We start from the raw sequence: 26,391 nt of genomic DNA on the forward strand, positions 1-26,391 counted from the left end.
GGATTTATCAGAAGGGTTCACGAACCAAAAAAAAAAAAAGAAGAAAAAGGTTAGGAATCAGTCCTGATCGAGTTCACGGGTTCAGCCCTGATTTGGCTGGTTGTAACAGGATATTTAAGACCTAGAAGACACATTGCAGTTCAGAGAAAGAAAAATTGAGGTTAGTTATTTTGTTATTTAGTAGGTCTCCCACTGCTAGAGATTTTAGAATTTGAGTCACCATCCATAAATTCAGTTGATAACTGTTGAGTGCCTCCTCTTTGTTTGGGATACTGGAGAGGAATAAAGACAGACAAGTTGCCAGTGTTTCTGGAGCTTTCTTACAGTCTGATTGGGAAGATAGATTAAAAAACAAGCCAATAAATAATTAAAAACTGGCATGTGAAGAAAACATACAGTTAATTAGGTGGAGAGATATATTAAAGGAAGCCTCTCTGAGGAGTTGTTTGTTTAAAGTTGACATTTGAAGCATGAGATGGATGGAGCTGGTCGTGGAAGAGCAAATAGGGAGGATTGAATTGGAAGAGCATTCCAGGCAGCTGGAGGAGCAAACAGGAGGGAATTAGCTGTGAGGTGAGGGCAGGTTTTGAGGCTGGCAAGAGCCAGGTTATGGAGTTTGCAGATGGAAGCCTTCAAATAGTTTCAAGCAGGGAGCAACATGATCTGATTTCCGTGTTGAGAAGTTTCTGCTAGCTGATGGTAGAGAATAGATTGAGAAGGGATAAGTGTAGAAGTGGGTTTGCTTGGAGGCTTTTGAAGTAGTATAATCAACACAAGATGGTCCACTAGGCTAGGGATAGTATAGAGCAAATTCCTGTATTGAATTGAATGAGATGGTCTCTAAAGATCTAACTCTAAAATTCTATAATATCCAAAACTACTTAGTAATACTAATATGGAACTTTTTGTTTGCGTACAGTTATTAAGTTTTTGCCTTTAAAATTGAATCCAGTAGAAGCATAAGGCCAGTAGAATATAACCATTGCAGTAAGGAGTATAATCAAGGATGCCTGTTTTAATAATGGAATCCTGTCATTAAACTTTTGGGACTGTACTAGTTTGACAAGAGTTTAATCACTGGAGTGGTTGTGCTTACCAGGAACTTGAAGAACTTTGGGCTGAACTGATTCTCTATTTGAAAAGTGATTTTGTTGTTCATTGAACTATTGATTTTTTTTTTTTTTTTTTGAGACAGAGTTTCGCTCTTGTTGCCCAGGCTGGAGTGCAATGGCACAATCTTGGCTCACTGCAACCTCCGCCTCCGGGGTTCAAGCGATTCTCTTGCCTCAGCCTCCCAAGAAGCTGTGATTACAGGCATGTGCCACCATGCCCGGCTAATTTTGTATTTTTAGTAGAGATGGGGTTTCTCCATGTTGGTCAGGCTGGTCTTGAACTCCTGACCTCAGGTGATCTGCCCGCCTTGGCCTCCCAGTGTTGGGATTACAGGCGTGAGCCACCACGCCTGGCCGCACTCATGATTTTTTTGTTTTTGTTTTTCAAAATTCATTCCTGTATGTATTTATCTAACACTGATGAAGAACTTGCATTTTGCCACAGTGTGTGTTAGTGCGTAGTGAGATAAGATTATTTAGTCTCTCATATCCTGCTGGTTAGGTTAGCAAGCTTGTCCATCCTGTGGCCCATGGGTGGCTGTAAGAGTGGCCCAACACAAATTTCATAAACTTTCTTAAAACATTATGAGGCTTTTTTTGTGATTTTTAAAAAATGCTCATCAGCTATTGTAATTATTAGTGTATTTTATGCGTGGCCAAAGACAATTTTTCTTCCAATGTGGCCCAGGAAAGTCAAAAGATTGGATACCCCAGGGTTAGAGTGTTTCATAGTCATTAGGTGATTAAGCTCTTATTGATGCCAACTGAAGTGTCTCAACCATACCTTTAATGTTGTAAAAGTGTCCTCAAATCTGACATATTGACAATTTTTATTTCATGATACATGTCTTCTCTTTTGTGTTGCTGTAGCAGAATACCACAGACTGGGTAATTTATAAAGAAAAGAAATGTATTTTTCATAGTTCTGGATGCTGGGAAGTCCATTATCAAGGTATCGGCATCTTGAGAGGGCCTCTTTGCTGCTGTATCATCCTACGGTGGAAGGGCAGGAGAGCACACAGCAAGAGGCGCAGAGGGGCCAAACTTGCTTTTGTAACAAAGCCACTCTCTAACCCAGTCCCGCAATAATGACATTAATCTATTCATGGGGGCAGAACCCTCTTGATCTAATCACCTCTTAAAGGTCCTACTTCTCAACATGGTTGCATTGAAGGTTAAGTTTCCAGCACATGAACTTTGGGGGACACGTTCAGGCCATAATAGAATATTTGTGTGATTTTGTTTTTTTGACACAGGGTCTTGCTTTGTTGCCCAGGCTGGAATGCAATGGCATGATCACTGCGTCATTGCAGCCTCGACCTTCTGGGCTCAAACAATCCTCCCACCTCAGCCTCTTAAGTAACTGGGACTACAGGCAAGAACCACTATGCCCAGCTAATTTTTATTTATTTATTTTTGTAGAGATGAGCGTCTTACTAGATTGCCCAGGCTGGTCTCAAACTCCTGGGCTTAAGCAATCCTCCTGCCTCAGCCTTCCAAAGTGTTGGGATTAAAGGTGTGAACCACCACTCCCAGCTCATAACAGCATATTAATAGAGTTAATGAAATGCTATAAATGTTTGGAGTGAAGTCGTAAATGAAATTTGCTTTCCCATGTAGCCAAGTGGTAAATGAAATTTACCACTGTAAATTTGAATCAGTCCCACTGATTCAACTTCAAATTCTTTGTTCATTACTGAATTGCCTCTTACCGAATCTGACCTGGTCTGTCTACCTCTGATGCAAATGAATTTACCACTGCTTTCCATGTATGTTGTTGCTAAGGTTCTAGATCAGGGTAGTAAATGTAGGGATGGACTGGAAATAATGGGGAAAGTTAGTTCTAGGGAGGCAGAAATAGTTCTATTTTAGAGTAGACTAAACCAGGTACCTAGTCTTTCACAAAAGCCCTTTGAAAACCCAGAAAGTCTTTGGACCTTCAGAGTGGAGACATATCTGTTGGTTGGGCATTGAACTGAGCCCGCAACATGCCATTGTTTCAGACTACTTCAGGTCTCTATAAGCTAGCTTCAAGCTAAATTACATTTCCCAAGTCTGTCGTTGACTTCTGGGTGGGGAGAGATGAGTGAGATAGGACTTCAGCAGCTTTGCCTTTATATTGCCTTGCCTTTTGAAAAACGACCCATGCTTGAAGACACATCTTCAGACATAGGATCTGATTATATTAATCTATATTAATAGATTTTTCAGTTGTCATCTATTAGTTCCTACTGTAGAATATGAGAATTTAGCTCTCTTTCTGCCTTCCACTCACCCCATCACATATGCATCTTTTTCTGTGCCTTTTTTTTTTTTTTTTTTTTTGAGACGAGTCTCGCTCTGTCGCCCAGGCCGGAGTGCAGTGGCGCTGTCTTGGCTCACTGCAAGCCCCGCCTCCCGGGTTGACGCCATTCCGCCTTAGCCTCCCGAGTAGCTGGGACTTTAGGCGCCCGCCACGGCGCCCGGCTAATTTTTTGTATTTTTAGTAGAGACGGGGTTTCACAGTGTTAGCCAGGATGGTCTGGATCTCCTGACCTCGTGATCCGCCCGCTTTGGCCTCCCAAAGTGCTCGGATTACAGTCGTGAGCCACCATGCCCGGCCTCCGTGCTCTGACTCTTATAATTTAAGCTGTGGAATAATCTATGATAACTCTTCCTCAACAATTTTATGATCTGCATGTGGCTAATAATTGTTTTATTTTGGTTTTCATTTGCTTAGCTTACTATGTATTTATCACTGAGTCAACTTCAAATTCTTTGTTCGTTACCGAATCACCTCTTAAGGCATTTAGATACATTGGATATTTTACAATTTCCTCTCCTGACAATGCAAACTTTCTGACCTGGTCTGTCTACCTCTGATGCACAACTAATCCTAGGATTTCCCTTCATTGTTGTTTCCAAAACAACTTTTTTGAACCTCCTATGTTGGATTTTTATTGTCAGTATCCTTTAGCTTTCTCTTGGTTGGTTTTCTTCCTTGTTGCCTTATTGGACCATAACCTCTAAGAGCTTCCTGAAATGTAGTGCATCAGTAATAAATGTTTTAAGACCTTGCAAGTCTGAAAGTTATTTTATTTTGCCTTGTTACTGGCATGATAATTTGAATGGTTGTAGCATTCTAATTTTAAAATAATTTTCTTTCAGAATTGTGATGGAATCCATTGTATTTCATCTTCTAGTGTTACTGTTGAGAAGTCTGAAGCCATTCTGATTTTTGAACTATTTTTTTTTTCTTTCTGGAAGGCAGTCTACTTCTATCCATTGTTCCAGGCCATTGGCGGGCCCTTTTAATATGAAAACTCATGTCCATAAATTCCGGGAAATGTTCTTCAATTAATTCTTTGGCTGCTTTCTCTTTATTTTTTCTGTCTTCTTTTTTCTGGAACTGTTTTTATTCAGATATTGAACTTGCTTTCTAAATTTCTCTCTTTTTTTTTTTTTTCTTGGCTGTAATCTCTAGCAGGTTGCCTTGACTTTGTGAAAGTGTGTCCTTGTTTCATGGTTGCAATATCTTATACCTCTAAGGATGATAACGACAATTTAAAAAAATGTTTTAAGGTATTTCCTCCTTAATGGTCTGTTTTCCTCCATATTGGTTTTTTTCTCATCTCTATTTGTTTTGATCACTGTATTTCATGCGGGAGGCTTTCCCCAGATGTCTGGTAATCTTTATTGTGTGCTCAGTGTTATGGGTAGAGAATTAAGAAGCTCCTGGGAGATCTGTGCTCCTGGATGGGGCTTGCTGGTTGTGAGTTTTACTGTTGAGTTATCTGGTAGGGCCATTATATTGGGCTGATCTGCTGCCTAGAGGATGAGGGTATGGTTTCCAGGGTTTTCTTTTGGTGGTCTTGGGCTCCAGTAGGAATATACACATTCTTCACACTCCCAAGACTCAACTAGCCTTATGTCCCCCCATTCAAAGATTTTCTTTTTAAAGAAAAAGCTTCAGACTTTTGCTGAGTACTAGCAGGACAGTTGTCTGGCTGGGTTGTCTAGCTGCACATCCCTACCCCACCCCCCGTGGTTTTTTTTTTTTTTTTTTTGTCTTAATACCTTAAGTATTTTTTAAAATCAGTTTAAGAAATACTTAATGCTAACCATTTAAAACATTGTGCTAGGGACTTGGGAAGACACAAAGAACCTAATCTGGATTCTGCCATTAAGAACTTCACAGACCACTACGGAAGATGCACACAAACATCTATGCTTTGAAGTGTTAAGGGTTACACATAGTGGGTAGATTTAGTGGTTTACATAATACAGATTTTAAAACATGTTCTGTCTTTTGACTTCCTCTGGGCTTATTGATAAAATGGTTTCAAAAGCATTAAAAAACAAAAACAATACCCCCTAAAATGAAGTGAACAAGTTGAAATTGGTTACTACCAGATATCTTTCTTTGAAGACTTTTTCATAATGCTTCAGATTCTGAAGACTTTCGATTAGTCTTTCTTATCTTAGTTCCTGCCTCTTTGTCCTCACGTCTGGAGGTATATAGTGCTGTTAATTCTTTTCTTCCAGTTTTTTTATTGTGATACAATACACATAACATAAAATTTGCCATCTTAACCATTTTAAACTGTACAGTTCAATGGTATTAAGTATATTCATAATGTGTAACCATCACCACCATCCATCTTTTAACTCTTTTTATCTCTTTACACTGAAACTGTACCTGTTTAAGCAATAACTCATTGTCTCCACCCCCAGACCCTGGCAACCACGATTCTACCTTTATGTCTGTATGATTTTGACAGCTCTAAGTTCCACATATAAGTGGGATCATACAGTATTTGTGTTTTTATAACTGGCTTATTTCATTTAGCATAATGTCCTCAAGGTTCTTCCATGTTGTAGCATATGTCAGAATTTCCCTCCTTTTTAAGGCTGAATAAAATTTCATGTTTATACCACATTTTGTTTATTCATCCATTGATGGACACTTAGGTTGATGCCACATTTGAGCTATTGTGAATAATGCTACTATGAATATGGTTGTACACATATCTCTTTAAGATCCTGCTTTCATTTCCATTGGGAATATATCCAGAAATGGAATTGCTGAGTCATATGGTAATTTTATTTTTAATTTTTCTAGGAATTTCCATACTTTTTTCTGTAGCAGGTGTCTTTGCTTTCACATAGTGTATTCTGTATGTCTGTTAGTTCTAGTTGATTTATTTTGTTAAGTCCTCTTTTTCCTTACATGTTTTCTGTCTGATTATTCTATCCGTTATTGAGATTGAGATATTGAAGTCTTCAACTATTATTGTAGAACTATCTATATATCACTTCAATTATGTCAGTTTTTGTTTTATATATTATGTGCATAAATGTTTATAATTGTTATATCTTCTTGCTGTACTGAACTTTTTATTAATATATAATAATCCTTTGTCTCTTGTTTTCTTTTTTTGATTTAAGGTCAATTTTGTCTAATGTTAATATAGCTGCTCCTGCTTTCTTTTGTTTGCTGTTTTCATGGAATATCCTGTTTCATCCTATCACTTTCAGTATATTTGTGTCTTTGGATCTAAAGTGAGTCTCTTATAAACAGCACCGAGCTGGATTATGTTTTTTAAAATGGTTTCTGCCAATCTTTGTCTTTTGATTGGAGAATTTAATTCATTTACATTGAAAGTAATCACTGATGCCATTTTGCTGTCTGTTTTCTATATGCCTTAAAGTTTGTTTTTTTTTTTTTTTTTTGGTGTCTCATCTCCTGCATTACTGTCTTCTTTTGTGTTTAGTTGATTTATTTGTTTGTTTGTTTATTTATTTATTTTATTTTTATCTTTTTTCGAGACGGAGTTTCAGTCTGTGGCCCAGGCTGGAGTGCAGTGGCGCAATCTCGGCTCACTGCAAGCTCCACCTCTTGGGTTCACGCCATTCTCCTGCCTCAGCCTCCCGAGTAGCTGGGACTACAGGCCCCTGCCACCACACCTGGCTAATTTTTTGTATTTTTAGTAGAGATGGGGTTTCACCATGTTAGCCAGGATAGTCCCGATCTCCTGACCTTGTGATCCGCTGGCCTCAGCCTCCCAAAGTGCTGGGATTACAGGCGTGAGCCACGGCGCCCGGCCTAGTTTATTTATGTTTAAATTCCTTCCCCATTTCCTTAGTGTATATTCTATTTTTGTGTGTGTTTACCATGGGGATTATATTTAATATCCTAAAGTTGTAATCCTCTAATTTGAATGTATACATTTAACTTCAATAACAAACAAAAATTCTTCTTTATAGCTCCATCTTCACCCCTTTTGGTTGTTGGTGTCACAGAATTACATCTGTATGTACTCTGTGTCCTAAAAACATAAAGTAATAATTATTTTAAATGCCTTAATCTCTGAAATTATGTAGGAAAAATTTGGAGTTACAAACCAAAGTTACAATATCATTAGCTTTTAGGCTAATTTTTTTAATGTAATGTTTCTTAAATGACATAGAAATCAAAAGGTGGAGTTATAAACCACTATCGTGTTTACCATTATTGAGATCTTTATTTCTTCATATTGCTTCAAGTCTGTCTAGTGTGTTTTCATTTCACTGTGCGAGAAGGCTCCTTTAAGCATTTCTTACAGGGAGGTCTGGTGGCAGCAAACTCCCTCACCATTTTTTTTTTTTTTTTTAAAGAAATGGTGTCTTACTCTTTTGGCCCAGGCGGGCATACAGTGGTACAGTCATAGCTCACTTAAGCCTCAAACTCCCGGGCTCAAGGGATCCTCTCGCCTTAGCCTCCCAAGTAACTGGGACTACAGGTGTGTACTATCACACCTAGCTAATGCTCCAAAAAAATTTTTCAAGATGGGGTTTCGCTATGTTGACCAGGCTGGAATGCAGTGGCTGTTCTTGAGTGTGGTCGCAGCACTCTGCAGCCTCCAACTTCTGGGCTCAAGCGGTTCTCCTATCTCAGTCTCCTGAGGTGCTGGGACTACAGGTGTGTGCTACTGCACTCAGTTTGACCTCCAAAGTTTTTGATGAGAAATCTACTAATTATATTATTGAGGATCCCTTGTATGTGATAAGTTACTTCTTTCTTACTGCTTTCAAGATTCTTTGTATCTCCCTTTCTTAAGTTTGAATATAATGTGACTTGGTGTGGGTCTCTTTGAATTTATCTTCTTGGAGTTTGTTGAGTTTCTTTGGATGTTTATATTCATGTCTTTCATCAAATTTGGGATGTTTCCAGCCATTATTTCTTCAGATATTCTCTCTGCTCCCTTTCCCCTCTCTCTAGGACTGCCACAATCTGTATGCTGGCCTACCTCATGTTGTTCCACAAGTCCCTTAGGCTCTGTTCATTTTTTTTTTCAGTCTTTTTTTGTGTTCTTCAAACCTGGTAATTTCTACTGTCCTATGTTCAAGTTTGCTAATTATTTCTTCTTGCTTGAATCTGTCTTCAAGTTGTCTAGTGAATAATTTCATTTCAGTTATCATACCTTTCATCTTCGTAATTTCTTTTTGGTTTCTTTATAGGTTTTCTGCCTCTTTACTGATACTTCAGTTTTCTTCATGCATAATTTTCTTGACTTTCTCCATCTTCCTTTAGTTCTTTGAGCATGTTTAAAACAGTTGTTTTAAAGTCTCTGTCTAGTAGATCTGCTGCCAGGTCTTTTTCAGGGACAGTGTCTATTGACTTAATTTTTCCTTTGAATGGGCCATACTTTTCTGTTTATTTGTATGCATGTGATTTTTTTGTTGTTGTTGAAAGTGAACATTTAATCTAATAATATAACTCTAGAAATCATATTCTTCCCCTTTTCCAGGGTTTGCTGTTTTTTGTTATGTTTTTGTGTATTATCTTTTTGTTGTTGTTGTTGTTGAAGGGTGTCTTTGTTTCAAATATCGGGCTAAGATGTAAACTTAGTCTTCTCAGTCTTTTCTGAGCCTGTGCTTTTCCCTGGGCATGCACTTTCACTTTCTAATTTTTTCCATATATGTAGTTCCTTTTGAATATCTTAGTCTTTATTATCTTGCTCCCAGAAGAGGAAAATGAAGGTGTTAGGGGAATGGACATCAGCCTTTTTTTTTCTTTTTTTGAGAGAAAGTCTTGCTGTTGTCCCCCAGGCTGGAGTGCGATGGCGCAATCTTGGCTCACTGCAACCTTCTCCTCCCGGGTTCAAGCGATTCTCTTGCCTCAGCCTCCCAAGTAGCTGGAATTACAGGCACCTGCCGCTACGCCCGGCTAATTTTTGTATTTTTAGTAGAGACGGGGTTTCACCATGTTGGCAAGGGTGGTCTCCAACTCCTGACCTCAGGTGATCTACCCACCTCGGCCTCCCAAAGTGCTAGGATTACACGCATGAGCCACTGTGCCTGGCCGGGCATCAGCCTTTTAAATCCTCTTGGAAGTCACTTCAGCTCAAGTGGTAGAGGCTTGCATCAACCGGGGGAGGTGCAACAACAATGGCTGCCTGCCTCTTTGTTGTTGCTCTGTGATCAAAGCAGCAATCAGTGATCAGAGAACAGATCTCTGATATTTGGAGGACAGGATCCTTTTTGCCAACCCTAGTTCCTACAGCTGTGAGCAAGGTTCTCTGGGAACAGATGCATGACGGCCTGCCATGGGGCTAGAAGGGTGAGGTGTGGGTAACTGCTACTGTGCCAAGAGCAGGCATTGATCAAAATTAACCTCAATTTACAATCCAGGCCTTCCCCTAGAAGTTGCAAGCTTTCAATTGACTGCAAAGTTTCATAATAGTTACATCAGACAGATTCTGCCAGTGCCATCGTTGTCTAGGTGGGAAAACAGATGCCTGGTGCGTCCGACTCTGCCGACTTCCCAGAATATTCTCTAGTTCTTAAGCCCTTTGTTGGTAAATTGGTTCTTCGGTTGTCCTGCTACCTGCTAGGACTCAGGTCTCCTAAGGCCCTTACTACTTTTCTGTAAGCTTAAAATATTCAAAGTTGTATTCATGTATTTTTTTTTCATTCTCCTTGGCCTTGTGGGTTTAATTAAGCCTTTATTAAAAAACATAAGTATTTATTGTTTTTAGTGGAATTTGGGAAGGAAGTGAAAATAGATGAGTTTGTTTAGTCTTTATCTGGGAGTCTTACCTCTTTATGTACACTTGTCTTATCTTCTTCAACTAGACTGCAAACTCTTTGATTTAGCTGAGTCAGGGATATAATTCTTTTTATCCCTCTCAGCAGGTAATTTATTGCTTTCCACATAGTAAATCATAATCTGCTGGTTGAACTTGTTAAGTAAGGCAGTGATGCTAAGTGATTGATACATGTAACAAACTGGTAATCATTTTAATCCCAATGCAATTATTAATGTACTGTGTTCATTGATATATATAATTATATATAACATTATATATTATATAATATTACTCTAGCCATTTATATATTTCTGTATTAGGTGGGGTTTTTTTTGTTTATTTGTTTTAGCTTATCAGTTATCATTAGTGTTAGTATATTTTATGCGTGGCTCAAGACAATTCTTCTTCTTCAGTGTGGCCCAGGGAAGGCAAAAGATTTGACACCCCTGTTCTAGCTATGTAGAAACACATACTGTACTATACTACTGGGCTGTAAGTCAATGCTTCATAATGTGAAAAAGTCCTCAGTATATTTAGGTCTTCTTAATAATAAATTTCATTATCTTAATTGCATGTATGTTTCGTTTAACCAGGGATTTCTTAGGGTAACAGTCACTAATGTGTAGAAGTGAAGATGGAGATTGAGAAAAAACCCAGTCATGATTATTTATTGCCCTTTCTTTTTTCCTTGTTCTCTATGTTAACGTATTCTTATCAAAGAAACACTAAACAAACTTCTCTTAATCTCATGTAATTCTCTATAGTAGTTCATATGAATTATGTAAGGTTCAATTTTAAAACAATAGATTCTTAAGATAGTATATACTCTAAAGTTTGTCTAGACACTAAATGAAAATGAGTGCTTTGACAGTTTATGTCCTAGGCTAAGTCAGGGTACGAATATGTATCTATTAATTATCTTGTCTTTCCAGTCCAAATAGGGGCTTTACAGAAATGCACTGTATGAGTGGCCATTCCAATTTTGTATCTTGTGTATGCATCATACCCTCAAGTGACATCTACCCTCATGGCCTAATTGCCACCGGTGGAAATGACCACAATATATGCATTTTCTCACTGGACAGTCCAATGCCACTTTATATTCTAAAAGGCCACAAAAATACTGGTGAGTATAATAATGCTTTGGTGTTTTTCTATTTGAAGTTTTATCCCTTTGAAAGTAAAATTTACATATCCATTTTCTCAAGTTTTTGTTATATTTTGTTTTACCTATATCTGTGGTTTGGTAATGGAAACGCTTTTGGGCTATCTTAGTTCTGTAAAAATTCTGTTACAAATTTGTTGTGATCAGTAAAGGTTGATATGCTTATATATGTAAAAAGTAATCTGTTCAGTTATTGGCCGGGAGCAGTGGCTCACACCTGTAATCCCAGCACTTTGGGAGGGTGAGACAGGCAGATCACTTGAGGCCAGGAGTTCGGACCAGCCTGGAAAACATTGCAAAACCCCGCCTCTACTAAAAATACAAAAATTATCCAGGTGTGGTGATGCCCACCAGTAATCCCGGCTACTCAGGAGGCTGAAGCTAGAATGGCTAGAACCTGGCAGGCAGAGGTTACAATGAGCCGAGATCCTGCCACTGCACTCCAGCCTGGGTGACAGAGTGGAGACTGTCTCAAAAAAAAAGAAAAAGAAAAAAAAAAAGTAAAGTGTTCAGTAATAAAAGAGGCTATATAATTTGAATATACTTCATGAGTTTGGTTTTTAACTATTTCATGCAATGACTGCATTTATTCAGGAAACTAAAAGTATTTAATTGAAGACCCAGAGCAGTGTGTTTAGGGCTCTGGTATTATTGAGGAGTATTTAATATATTTGAATATTATTTTCTGTGATTTGTGTATATTCCTGATTCTGTGATAATTCTGGATTTCTGTGTGGCTTAACAGTTCTTTATTGTAGAATGACATGCTTAATCGGTGCAGTAAGTGTACTTTTTAAAAAATATAAATGAAATAGTTTGGAACATTTTTCATAAACACTTAAATTCCTTTAAACAATTTGTATAATGTGCCAGGCACCATGGCTCATATGTGTAATCCCAACACTTTGGGAGGCTAAGACGGGAGGATTGCTAGAGGCAAGGAGTTTGAGACCAGCCTGAGCAACATAGGAAGACTCCATCTCTACAAAAAATTAAAAAATTAGCTGGACATGGTGGTGCATGCTTGTAGTCCCAGCTACTCAGGAAGTTGAGGTGAGAAAATTGCTTTAGCCCAGGAGTTGGAGGCTGCAGTGAGCTGTGATCACACCACCACACTCCAGCCTGGGTGATAGAGTGAGACCCTGTCTCTAAAAACAAAATTTTTTTTTTTTTTTTTTTTTGAGGCAGGGTCTCGCTCTGTCGCCCAGGCTGGAATGCAGTGGCGTGATCTCGGCTCACTGCAAGCTCCGCCTCCCGGGTTCACGCCATTCTCCTGCCTCAGCCTGCCGAGTAGCTGGGACTACAGGCGCCTGCTACCACGCCCGGCTAATTTTTTTGTATTTTTAGTAGAGACGGGGTTTTACCATGTTAGCCAGGATGATCTCGATCTCCTGACCTTGTGATCTGCCCCCCTCGGCCTCCCATATTGCTGGGATTACAGGCGTGAGCCACTGCGCCTGGCCAACAAAAATAATTTTTTATTTTAAATTATTTTTTAATTTTAATTTTAATTTATTTTGAGATGGAGTCTCGGTCTGTCACCAGGCTGGAGTGCAGTGGTGTGATCTTGTGATCTCGGCTCACTATAGCCTCTGCCTCCCGGGTTGAAGCGATTCTCCTGCCTCAGCCTCCAGAGTAGCTGGGATTACAGGTGCCCACCACCATGCGCAGCCTTTTTATGGTTTTTTTTTTTTTTTTTTTTTTTTTTTTAGACAGAGTCTTGCTCTGTCACCAGGCTGGAGTGCAGTGGCGTGATCTTGGCTCACTGCAACGTCTGCCTCCCGGGTTCAAGCAGTTCTCCTGCCTCAGCCTTCTGAGTATCTGGGACTACAGGCGCGTGCCACCACACCCAGCTAATTTTTGTATTTTTAGTAGCGACAGGGTTTTACCATGTTGGCCAGGATGGTGTCGATCTCTTGACCTTGTGATCTGCCCAACTTGACTTCCCAAAGTGCTGGGATTACAGGCCTGAGCCACCGTGCCTGGCCCATTTTTGTGTTTTTAGTAGGGATGGGATTTCACCATGTAGGCCAGGCTGGTCTCAAACTCTTGACCTCAGGTGATCCACCCGCCTCAGTCTCCCAAAGTTCTGGGATTATAGGCATGAGCCACTGTGCCCGACCAAAAACAGAAAGAATTTTTTAAATGTTTGTGTGCGTGTATGTGTGTTTGTGTGAGAAGTCTTCAATACAGAGGGATACAGATTTTTAAAATTTTATATAGAAATGTACACAAAAGTAGAGATATCTTATTTTTGTTTCATCTTCCCCCTCCTTCCACTACATCATTTTAAAATTTCTGATATTCTCCTGTTTCATTTATAAATACATCCTTCATTATGTGGCTCTAAAACAGGGGTTGGCAAACTTTTTCTGTAAAGGATCAGATAGTAAATAAATTTCCTGCTTTTCAGGCCATATGGTTGCTCTGGTAACTGCTCAACTCTGCAGTTGTAGTGCACAGCAGCTATAGACAGTAAATAAATGAATGAGCATGTCTGTGTTTCAATAAATCTTCATTTGTGAACACTGAAATTTGAATTTCATATAATTTTCACATGTTAGAAGATTGCCTTTGATTGTTTTTCTCTCAATTACTTCAGTACGTAAAAAACATTCTTAGTTTGTTAGGTATACAAATACAGGTGGCTCACCAGCATTAGTTTGTTGACCCTTCTAAAAGATAAGGACACTCTCGTCCTCAAAAGAATAACCACAATATTGTTATCACACCTAAAACAAAACAAAAACTAATTTCTTGTCAACTATCCAGTGAATGTTCAAATTTACCCAGTTGTCTCATAAATCTTTTTTTACAGTTCATTTGAATTCTGACCCAAATAAGGTCCACATCTGTTTTGTTTGTTTGTTTGTTTTGGAGATGGAGTCTCACTCTTTTGCCCAGCCTGGAGTGCAGTGGTGCAATCTTCAGCTCACTGTAACCTCTGCCTCCTGGATTCAAGTGATTCTCCTGCCTCTGCCTCCCAAGTAGCTGGGATTACAGGTGCCCACCACCACGCCCAGCTAAGTTTTTTGTAGTTTTAGTAGAGATGGGGTTTCACCATGTTGTCCAGGCTGGTCTCAAACTCCTGACCTCTGGTGATCCATGTTGTCCAGGCTGGTCTCTAACTCCTAAACTCTGGTGATCTGCCTGCCTCGGCCTTCCAAAGTGCTGGGATTACAGGCGTGAGCCACCGTGCCCAGCCCTACATCTTTCAATCTGTCAGTTTCTTTCTTTTTTTCTTGTTGCTTAAAACCAGATTATTTTAGCTGTAGAATTTCCCACAATCTCAATTTTACTGGTTAAAGCCTTGTTTCCTTTAATGTGTTCTTCAGTCACCTATATTTCTTGTAAGCTGTTAGATAGATCTAGTAGCTTTATCAGGTTCAGATTCAAGTTTTTGGCAACAGTATAGGTGGTATTCTGTATTTTCTATTGTATCACATCAGGAAGCACACAATATCTTTTTGTGATATTAAGATTGATCAGTGGGTTCAAGTATTGTATCTTTCTTTCATTATAAAGTTCCCATCAGCCTTTCACATAATGGTAATTTTTAGCAGCTACTGATAATCATTGCCTAGATTCAATATTTTATTAAGGTTTACAAAATGATTGTACTGTAATTCTAATATTATTTCTGCATTTGATCGCCAAGACTTTTCTGTATAGATCTTTCCACATCAACTGGTTACCATGTGGGACTTTTATACAGAAAAGACAGAATAAATGCTTTCCTTGACCCTTCTCCCAGTTTATTTACTGGTTTGCAGAAGGAGTTGTTTCCTGAATTTTTTTTTTTTTCAGTTCTCAAATTGTTCCATATCTGGCCATTGGAAACCTCTTTAAATTGGCTCCTGTCACCTTTTTATAAGACCTTCAGTAGTCTTCCTTGCTTTATTACAGAATGTTCTAGGTTCAGTTTGTACATTTCTTGCTCTAGACCTCAAACCAGCACTTTTGCCAAGAAGCCCTGTTTTTTTTTTTCTTTTACTCGGAAATGGTATTTTATCCAATTATATTATACTGATTTGTGGAAGAATGTAAAGAGCACCCAAGTTACAACTGTTAAGATCTCAGACTGGGCATGGTGGTGCATGCCTGTAATCCCAGCACTTTGGGCGGCCGAGGCGGGTGGATCACTTGAAGTCAGGAGTTCACCACCAGCCTGACTGACATGGTGAAACCCTGTCTCTACTAAATACAAAAAAATTAGCCGGGCATGGTGGCGCATGCCTGTAATCCAAGCTACGTGGGAGGTTGAGACAGGAGAATCACTTGTGCCTCGGAAGCGGAGGTTGCAGTGAGCCAAGATTGCACCATTGCACTCCAGCCTGGGCAACAAGAGCAAAACTCCCATCTCAAAAAAAAAAAAAAAACTCAGTGATGTAACATATGAGTATTTCTCATTAATCCTACATGTTCAACATGGATTAATAAAGGGACTCTGTTCATCAGATTTTCTCAGGGACCCAGGCTAATGGGGCTTTCTCTCCACACATGCTTCAGTAGTTGTTGGAGCAGTCAAAGGGCAACATGGTTAATAAGGCACTGGTTGGCTGGGCGAAGTGGCTCATGCCTGTAATCCCAGCACTTGGGAGGCCAAGGCGGGCGGATCATAAGGTCAGGAGATCGAGACCATCCTAGCTAACACGGTGAAACCCCATCTCTACTAAAATACAAAAAAATTAGCTGGGCGTGGTGGCGGGCGCCTGTGGTCCCAGCCACTCGGGAGGCTGAGGCAGGAGAATGGCGTGAACCCGGGAGGCAGAGCTTGCAGTGAGCCGAGATCACACAGCTGCACTCCAGCCTGGGCGACAGAGCGAGACTCTGTCTCAAAAAAAAAAAAAAAAAAAAATAATAATAATAATAAGGCACTGGCTTTTAAAAGCATGTGCCTTCCTTGAATGTCACAGTAGTAGAGAATTAAAAAAGTCAATTTTAAAAAAACACCAAAAACATGTGTCTGACTGAAAGTGTCAGCTACCGTTTTGTCTGGTGAGTAATGCAAGTATCATGGCTATGCCTAACTTCAAATGGAGGAGGAAAGTACCATTCTCCCATGTGTCCAAAAAGGGAGAGTTACCACAGCATGCTTTCTGGTCATCAACGATTCAGCTTCATCAAACAATCCAAAAGTCTCCTCTGAGTGATGCTAAGTATTCTAAACATCAGGGAGGTGATGCTTATAAGTAAGCTGTCAACCATACCCAATATACAATTATGGAAAAGGAATAGGATAATCAGAGCAAACACTCATTCAGTAGAGGAAGCAGTGCAAGACAACAGTTTTTGATCTAGAGCCATTCTGAAATCCAAATAAGTAGCTGTCTCAAGGATCCTCAGCTCAGGGTAGAGAGACTTTTGTGATTGCTTCCTTCTGGTCTAGGAAAAAGGTTTCCCAATCCAAGGTTCTTTATGGCTCTGCTTCGACCGCCAATGATATTCTTCTTTCCTAAGATAATTTTTCTTTTTTTTTCTTTTATCTTTTGAGAGAGGGTCTCACTTTCTTGGTCATACCAGAATGCAGTGCTGCTCTCACAGCTCACTGCAGCCTTGGCCTCCCATGCTCAAGCAATTCTCTTACTGGGACGACAGGCGCGTGCCACCATGTCTGACTAATTTAAAATTTTTGTTTAAGAGCCGGAGTCTCACTATATTGCCCCAGGCTGGTCTCAAACTCCTGAGCTCAGTTCAAAATGCTAGGATTACAGGCATGAGCCACTCCACCTGGCTAATTTTTCTTTTCTTTCTTTTTTTTTAATGACAGAATCTTGCTGTGTCACCCAGGCGTGAAGTGCAGTGGTATATGATCACAGCTCACTGCAACCTCTGTGCCCTGGGCTCAAGCAATCCTCCCACCTCAGCCTTCCAAGTAGCTGGGAACACAGGCGCATACCGCCACACCCAGCTATTTTTTTGTATTTTTAGTAGAGATGAGGTCTCTCCACATTGCGCAGGCTGGTCTCTAACTCCTGAGCTCAAGCAATCTGCCTGCCTTGGCCTCCCAAAGTGCAGGGATTACAGGTGTGAGCCACTGTGCCTGGCATAATTTTTCATATTTGTAATTTTTAGCCTGCATAATTTTACATCAAGAAAGTAAGACATTTAATTAACCACTTCATTACTTTTGGACATTGAGCTTGGCTGCAGGTTTTATGGTCACTGTCATGAAAGCAGCCTTAAATATTTATATAAACAGTGTTTCAAAATCATTTACATTATCTCCCTATTATGATTTGTTAAAGCTGGAAGGATTGTGTAGCTCACTTAAGTTCCGCTCCCTCGTTTCACAGACAAGGAATCTGATTTTGAGTAATATTTCTGCAGTTACGTGGCTTGTAAGTGGCACAGCTAGGCCTTGCGCCCAGGCAGTCTGGCACCAGAGTCTGCTCTTGACCACTGTACTCTTATGCATCTCTGCTGAATTGAGCCTTAGTTAGCTAAGATACTGCCACTTCAAAGAGTGTTTTTAAAATTGGAATGCTTTAGTAACTTTCAATGTTGAGCATTTTTCTGTATGAAAATGTGTTATCCAATGATGTTTTTTCCTTAGTTTGTAGTCTATCATCTGGAAAATTTGGGACATTACTTAGTGGTTCATGGGACACCACTGCTAAAGTCTGGCTGAATGACAAGTGCATGATGACCTTGCAGGTACAGTAGTTCTGTGTAAATATTCTAAAGAATAATTAAGTTGAATGATTCTGTGGCAACTTAAATTGATACTCATTTTACTCACAGGGTCATACAGCTGCAGTGTGGGCGGTAAAGATCTTACCTGAACAGGGCTTAATGTTGACTGGATCAGCAGACAAGACTGTTAAACTGTGGAAGGCTGGAAGATGTGAGAGGACTTTTTCAGGTAAGATCAGGGTAGACAAGTTTTATAATATCATTGCTTTTTATTTGCTCAGATTTTTTTTCTCAGAAGTTTACAAGCATGAAAATATTTGAAAAACATTAGTATATTTAAGCTATTAATTTGAGTTAATGTAATTTTTCTGATGAGTTAATATCTAATACATTTAAAAAGATAATGAAACCTCTCATAAAACAGCCAAATGTAGACTGATAAATAGCTGTCTGATAAGCTATATATAATATGCATATGTGCTTCTGCATATATGTATGTAATTTTTGGTATATAGTTATATTTTTGGTTGTCATTTTAATACTTTTAGCCTGAAACTTCTAAACATAAGCCTTACTGATGGTCAGTCAGCAGTGTTATCTTCATATATGGAAGAAATCATTATTAGTGTCTTTATATTGAAGCACATTGTTTATAACGAATTTCAAGCTTTGTTTATGTTGTGGTTTATGGTGAGTTTTCTTTTTAAACCCCAGCTATTAAATAATGCCAATACTGATGCATCTGCTATCTAATAGTAATATCACTGATTTATTTGTAGGGTACTTAAATATTTACTGTTAATTTTAATTGGTGTTGTTTTTCCTTTTTGAATTTTTTCCTTAAAAGTTGGTAACCACCCTAGATAATATGCAAGAAGTCCTTTTGTACAGATAAAAGTATCTTTTGGCTGGGCGCAGTGACTCACACCTGTAATCCCAGCCTTTCGGAAGGCTGAGGTGGGTGGATCACTTGGGGCCATGAGTTCAAGATCAGCCTGGCCAACATGGTGAAACCCTGTCTCTATTAAAAATACAAAAAAATTAGCCAGGAGTGGTGATGCACACCTGTAATCCCAGCTATTCGGGAGGCTGAGGCACAAGAATCTCTTGAACCCTGGAGGCACAGGTTGCAGTCAGCAGAGGTAGTGCCAGTGCACTCCAGCTTGGGCCACAAAGTGAGACTCCATCTCAAAAAAAAAAAAAAAAAGAAAAACAAAAAAAGTATCTTTTGATGGAAAGTGGATGATGACTAAACATCCTTCTGTTTCTGCTTCAGTATATAGTCTATATATATGTATCAAGTCATTATTAATCTGTGATAGCTACTCTTAAGTCAACAGATACTGAACATAGGAAATCTGACTTCACAAGCTTCAGAGAATGTTTTGTTCTTAAATTTATGGGCTACTCTTTGTTATATATTTCTTTTATATTTGAATATTATATATTTTATAAATTACTCTTGTTGGGGAAGAAAAATTAAAAATGAATTTTCAGGTGAAAACAAATTATTGGGGTCAAAATACTATTTCTGGAGGTTTTTGGAGAAGGTAGGATGAATGTAAAATAACTTCCGAAGACTGGTGATAAAAAAATATTGCTAAACCTTAAATACAAATTTTGGTTATCAGGCTTTCAACAAAAAAAAAGATTTCTCTAACTTGAAAATTAATTTTTACTACTCACTGATATGTTTTATAATGTTAGTAAAATGTATAGAGCCATCAGCCAAATTATTAGTTTTATTGATTTGCATTATTTTTTAATGCAGGGCATGAAGACTGTGTAAGAGGTTTGGCAATTTTGAGTGAAACAGAATTTCTTTCCTGTGCAAATGATGCTAGTATTAGAAGGTGGCAAATCACTGGCGAGTGTCTTGAAGTATATTATGGACATACAAATTATATTTATAGCATATCCGTTTTTCCAAATTGTAGAGGTAAGATTATTTTATGCTATTTTTTTAATGTTTTGTATTGAGCATTATTCCATCCCATTTGTGAGATGGAGGGAGGAGAGCTGATTACTTAATTTACTGTCTATGACTTGAATAATTTAGTAAATTTATTTCATTAAGTATCTTTCTCCTGTTTACAAAGAAGAAAATTGTATGGCCATCTTTATATTAATTCAGATTTATGTTGTGCTGTAAAAAGTTCTTGGGTATCTGAAGAAACACTTTGTAAGATGTGACATGAATAAAAAATTTGATTTTGAAGTTGTGTATGTTGTAAGTGACAAACATGAAATTTAAAACTGTAATTTTGAAAGTCTCTGGGTTTCAAAAAGTCAGTGTATCTAGAAAGATGGTATGTATAAATGTACTTAATTTTATTCAAACTAATACATCCTATATTCATTAATTTTAGACTTTGTGACAACAGCAGAGGACAGATCTCTGAGAATCTGGAAACATGGGGAATGTGCTCAAACTATCCGACTTCCAGCTCAGTCTATATGGTGCTGCTGTGTGCTCGACAATGGTGACATTGTGGTTGGTGCGAGGTATTTATATTCTAGTCAATCATTAAATGTTATATGTCTAGGCCTTCAGTAGGAACTAGAGTGTACAGAGATAAGCCATAAGGAATTTCAGGTGACTTGAGGAGACTATATGGACACTTCAATTACTAAACAAAACAGTAGTAGATATTATAGCTTTCATACTAAGTGATGCATGATATACCAGTATTGTACTGCAATTGTGCAGTCAAGATATTGACTACAAAAGAAGTTAGAGAAGGTAGAGATTGGTGTGGGAAAACTTTCTGTAGAAGAAGAAATTTGAATTGGATTTTGAAAGATTATGAGTGAGAAAAGATACGCAAATTTTTGTCAAAGCTAAGAGTATAAGTTTCCTTCATGAGAATGAATGCAGCATGCATAGGAAGTGAAGGAAAATGGTGGAGTACTAATGCTGGGATAATAGGTACAATGGGGCTTAACTGTGGAGAACCTTTAGTGCTTTCATGCCAGGCATTTTTTACATTCATTGCTTGGGGTTGAAGGGTTGTAGTTCTTGAGCAAGAAATAGGATTGAAGCAGAACTTATGAATTACTAAATATGTAGATTGGATTTAACTGCTGGTGACAATGGACAGGAAAGTAAATTAGAAAGCAAGTACAGAAGGAGTGTGAAGTTATAAGACATTGGCCCCACAATGCTAATGGGTAGGAAATAAGTAAATGAGATAATCCAGAAGGAAAACAATCAGAAAAAGGATGAAAGAAAAGGATAAAGCTTCAAACTGTTAGTGATTGGAAGTCTTCATTAATAAAAATGGAGAAGTGGGAGAATTGGTTGGGTACAGAAGGTGATGACCGTGGCCTTAGACTTCCTGAGGTCTGCAGTGGTGGTGAGCCACACTCATGCCAGTGGATCATGGTCATCTGAACTGGAGCTTAGTATAAGAACTGAGGCTAAGATAAAGATTTCGCAAAGCTTCCAAAAACAAACCATAGAACACCATTCTCTGAGGGAAGAAATACAGGGGAGGAACAGAAGACTAAGAACTAAGTTTTATGATATACCATTAGTAGAGAAAAAGAAGTTAGTAGGTTAAACAGAACAAAGGAATTCAAATGTTGAAATTTCTGGGAGACAGAAAAGGAGAGATTTTGGAGGGAGATTGCCATCAGTGTCAAAAGTGTTTGAGGAGTCAAGGAATGGAAAGTTTGAAAAGCATTTGGATTTGGTTTGAAAGATGTTATTAGTGACTTTTGGCATCAATCACATTTTGAATAGAAAATGATAGAAAAAAAGGCAAATAAGAGGAAATAAAGGGTTGGAGGAGATGGACGAAGGATCATAGACTACTCTATAATGCTACTCTAGCATTGAAAGCAATAAGAAGGCCAGCTGCTATGGCTCACACTTGTAATCCCAGCACTTTGGTAGGTCCAGGTGGGAGGATCGCTTGAGCTCAGGAGTTCGAGACTATCCTGGGTGAGCTACCGAGACCCTGTCTCCATACAAAAAAAATCTTTAATTAGCTGGGCATGGTGGCATGCATTTGTAGTCCCAGCTGCTCAGGAGGCTGAGGTGGGAGGATTGCTTGGGCCCAGGAATTTGAGGTTGCAGTGAGCTGTGATTGCCGCCCCTGCACTCCAGCCTAGGTGACAGAGTTGGACCCTGTCTCAAAGAAAAAGAGAAGAAAAAGAAGGTGACAGCTATAAGGAAAAGAGGGTCTAATAAAGTGGGTGTTTTATTTTTTGGCTGGGACAGGGGCTGATTTATAGGCTTAGTTTTTTTCCCTCCTAAGCATATGAAGAAAAACCAATAGAACGAGTGATGTACATGTTTGTGGACGAATAAGTTAGAAACAGATTTCCTGTAGAATGGGCCAGGATTAATACAGTTGGCAGTGTCTAATTTGCTTCTCCTATCTCAGAATTTCGAATTAAGAAATCATGGAGATAAAGTAATTTTTCTGAGAAAAGAGGTTAGGGACGGCCATCTAATCCAAACATTAGGCCATTTTTTTTCCTTGATTGAAGTTACATTGCTAGTTACTGACATAGTAAAGGATGACCATATTTGTCTACTGAACATCTGCTAATTTTAAGCCCTACGTTGGGTCTTTGAGCCCTTTATAAACTAAACTAGCCCACTACCCTTCTCTATATGGTAGTAACTAAAAAATATTGACTTTAAAAGTACATACTATAGCTCTAGATTATTATGATGGTAAATATTTAACTTGGAAATTGTATAAAATACATGTTTCTCTGTTCTTTGTCAATAACTTCTCTATTAAATAGTTGACATAATAGAGTAGCATGTGCTGAAGTCAGCACAGTGCTGTAATCAGCAATTAATAACATGCTAATATTTCTCATATTCACAAATACAGATTATTTTTACTATGGATCATTCAGGTGTGATAATGTTAATGTATTATGGCAATGACTTCTAAAATCAGTTTATTTTTCCTTACAGTGATGGCATTATTAGAGTGTTTACAGAATCAGAAGATCGAACAGCAAGTGCTGAAGAAATCAAGGCTTTTGAAAAAGAACTGTCTCACGCAACCATAGATTCTAAAACTGGCGATTTAGGGGACATCAATGCTGAGCAGCTTCCTGGGAGGGAACATCTTAATGAACCTGGTAAGTATTTTATTGTACCTAGTAGAAAAAATTCACCATATTTGGCTTTTGGAACAATTAGAAGAAAAATAAATGTTGTTTTGCTTGTGTTTTTCATTGCTAGATGCTGATTTTTGAGGATTTTTACTATTACATATAATCACTATGAGAAACCATGTTCTTGCCTCTGTCTCACAGAAGACTTTGAATTAAGCTTCTCATAAACAGGAATTAAAAAATCTCCCAACACTTAGATCATTTACAGTAGACACTCAAAAGGCACTCATTTAATACTTTTTGGTTGATTGGATTCTCTGAGAGGGGTTACAAACTGAATATTAAAATGAGTTTAAATACAAAATTAGCCAGGTGTGATGGCATGCGCTTGTAGTCCCAGCTACTCAGGAGGCTGAGGTGGGAGGATGGTTTGAGCCCAGAAGGTTGAGGCTGCGGTGAGCCGACACCACACCATTGCATTCCAGCCTGGGTGACAGAGTGTGACTCTGTCTCAAAAAAAAAAAAAAAAAAAAATGAGTTAAAATCAAGCATTGTCTGTGTAATGAGTTGGGAATCATTTGAGTTTGAAATCAGAAGACCGTAGTCATCTCAAATGAAATCTTGGGTTGGATGTATCTCTTGACTGCATTATTATACCAGTGCTTCTCAAAGCTTGATTCATGGACCTCTGGGGATTCTGAGATCCTTTCAGGATGTCCATGAGGTCAAAACTAATTTTTGTAATACTAGATATTATTTGAATGTTGTACATTGTATTAATGTTTGCACTTATGGTGCAAAAACGATGGTGGGTAAAACCACTGGTTCACTAGTATGTAAATCAAGCCAGGGGCTTTAAACCATTCTGGTAAGTTACTATGTTCTACTTGCATGCAGTTGTAGTTTTAAAAAAAAAAACAATAAAAACAAAAAAAAACAGTTTGCCATTAAGCATGTCCTTGATGAGGTATTAATATTAAGAATTATCAGTTTTATTACATTTTGACACATCTTTTTAAATATTCCGGGTGAGAAAACCTAAAGTAGACATAAAGTAAGTCAAAATACTGTGGTGTCTCAAAGAAAAGAACATGCGCAGTCATTTGAGTTGCAGGCTAAACTACCAGTTTTTTCATGGAGTGCTATTTTTATTTGAAAGAATGACTACGGTTATTCAGGCTTTGGTATTTGGCAGACGTTTTTTGAAAATGAACAAATTGAGCATGTTCCGTCAAGGAAAATAACTGACAATATATGTTGCCAAAGATAAAATTCAAGTGTTTGAGTGAAAATTGAAATGTAGGAAAAATGTATCTCCACCAGGAACTTAGTAGCTTCCCATTTGTATTGATACTAGTGGTAATAACATTAACAAATGCCATTTTTTAATATTGAATAATAAACTGTATGAATATGCAGAAGATCTGCGTAAGTCATTGAACCATTATTTTCCATATGACTAGTATCTGATACCATCTCAGACATGGGTAAAAGATCCATTCAAAGTACAAGATAGACCAGTGGATTTTAGTATAATAGAGCATGAAAAATTCATTGATGTGGTTTCAGATTGTACACTGTAGCCTTTAAAAAACTAGTATTTCTGGCCTATCCACATTTTCTGAAAAGACTTGTCTTCTCTTTTTCAACTACCTACGTGTATTAGGCTGGATTTTGTTTTTGTAGTCAACCAAAATAACAAATTGAAACAGATTAAGATGGGGTAAGAGGGGAGATTAAAGTATGATGGACTAGGCCAGAACTGGCATATATCACATCCACCCAGATTCCACTGACCATTACTCAGTAATGTGACATCATGTGACTGCCCAATGCAAGGGGACTAGATAATGTAGTCTCTGGCTAGACAACTACAGCTGTATCTAATGGAAGAAGAGCATGATTCTTCGGAGGATGGATAGCTGTCTCCGCCACTGAAGGCCTTGTTGAGAACATGACATTTGTGTAAAGTTGTTAAAGAGGGAAAGGAGCAAATACTGCCAATATCTGTGTGAAGAGCATCATAGGCAGAATAAACAGCTAATACAAAGGCTCTGTGGCTGAAGTTGGGAGATGAGGGGACAGGGGGAATAGTAGAAAGTAAGGTCATGTAGGATAGTGGGGACAATTTTTATTTGGTCTTGTACACTACTCAAGAGTTTAGGCTTTTACCAAGTGAGATGAGAAGCATTGATGGGTTTCAAGCAGAAGAGTGTCAGGACCTACTTAAACTTTTGAAAAAATTCCTGAAGTTGCTGGGTGGAATATACACTGTCGGGGGCCAAGAGTACAGGAAAGAGGCCGTTGAATCAACCCAACTGAGAAATGATGGTGGCTTGGACCAAGGGATGATGATGGAGATATTAAGGAGACAGTTTTCTAGATATATTTTAAAGAATGAGCTGATAGAAGTAGCTGAAGGGGGTGCTGAGAAGTAGCCGAAGGAGTGATGGGGTTGAGAGAAAGGTATCAGGCTTTTCTACTTTTCGGTTTGAGCCACTGGATTAATGGAGAGCCATTTACGGAATGAAATGTGTTAGGAAGATATATTCACTAATAAAACTTGTTTTATTTTTGATGGGCCAGTTGCTTCCTAGTAGAATCACGTTTTGTTAACCTTCCTTTGATTAATAATATTTCCTTTTAACTGTTATTTTCTTTTGGCCACATTTTTAAATCTTCTATTTGATACAATTTTATTTTGAAACAAAATCCATATTCTCGTGTGTGTAAATTTTAATGTTAAGAATTTTCTATTTAAAATGTTTTTCAGTTTTACACTGCCATTCTACCTTTGATTCTTAAAATTTTTATTTTAAGGTACTAGAGAAGGACAGACTCGTCTAATCAGAGATGGGGAGAAAGTCGAAGCCTATCAGTGGAGTGTTAGTGAAGGGAGGTGGATAAAAATTGGTGATGTTGTTGGCTCATCTGGTGCTAATCAGCAAACATCTGGAAAAGTTTTATATGAAGGGAAAGTATGTCGACTTCTACTTTCTAATTACTATTGTCTTAAATATTAGGCAAATTAAAGGTTTCCTTTGCCCCATAGTGATAAAATTTCCTTTGTTTTGACATTTAAAAATCCATTACTGTGGGAAACTAATCTTTTTTTCCCCCTGTCTTGAAATAGATATTTTAAAAGTATCTTTCCATGTAGTGAGAGCTGCATTTGAGAGACAAATTAGCAATTGTCTGTCACGTAGTAGTTTCTATACAAAAGCTGTTCCCAGCCATTTTGGATTGGGAGCTTCTGTGCCACCTTTCATCAAATGCCTCATGCCTGGCTATATTTAACTTGACAAGACATGAGAGACCCTGCAGGGCAGTGCTTAAAATGCCA

General features: G+C 38.4%; 1 protein-coding gene across 3 annotated transcripts in view; it reads left to right on the top strand.

Annotated features, from left to right (window-relative positions):
* The window catches only part of PLAA (phospholipase A2 activating protein), a 45,053-nt gene that overhangs the window by 4,174 nt on the left and 14,488 nt on the right, over positions 1–26,391 (top strand). For all 3 annotated transcript variants that reach the window (XM_055092075.2, XM_055092074.2, XM_003830696.7), the window contains exons 2-8: positions 11,095–11,288; positions 17,884–17,984; positions 18,072–18,192; positions 19,735–19,902; positions 20,333–20,468; positions 22,903–23,072; positions 25,869–26,026. In XM_055092075.2, coding sequence (XP_054948050.1) covers positions 11,095–11,288; positions 17,884–17,984; positions 18,072–18,192; positions 19,735–19,902; positions 20,333–20,468; positions 22,903–23,072; positions 25,869–26,026 — 1,048 coding nt within the window. The remainder of the gene's footprint in view (positions 1–11,094; positions 11,289–17,883; positions 17,985–18,071; positions 18,193–19,734; positions 19,903–20,332; positions 20,469–22,902; positions 23,073–25,868; positions 26,027–26,391) is intronic.

This window comes from Pan paniscus, chromosome 11 (assembly GCF_029289425.2).
Source record: "Pan paniscus chromosome 11, NHGRI_mPanPan1-v2.0_pri, whole genome shotgun sequence".
Lineage (NCBI taxonomy): Eukaryota > Metazoa > Chordata > Mammalia > Primates > Hominidae > Pan > Pan paniscus.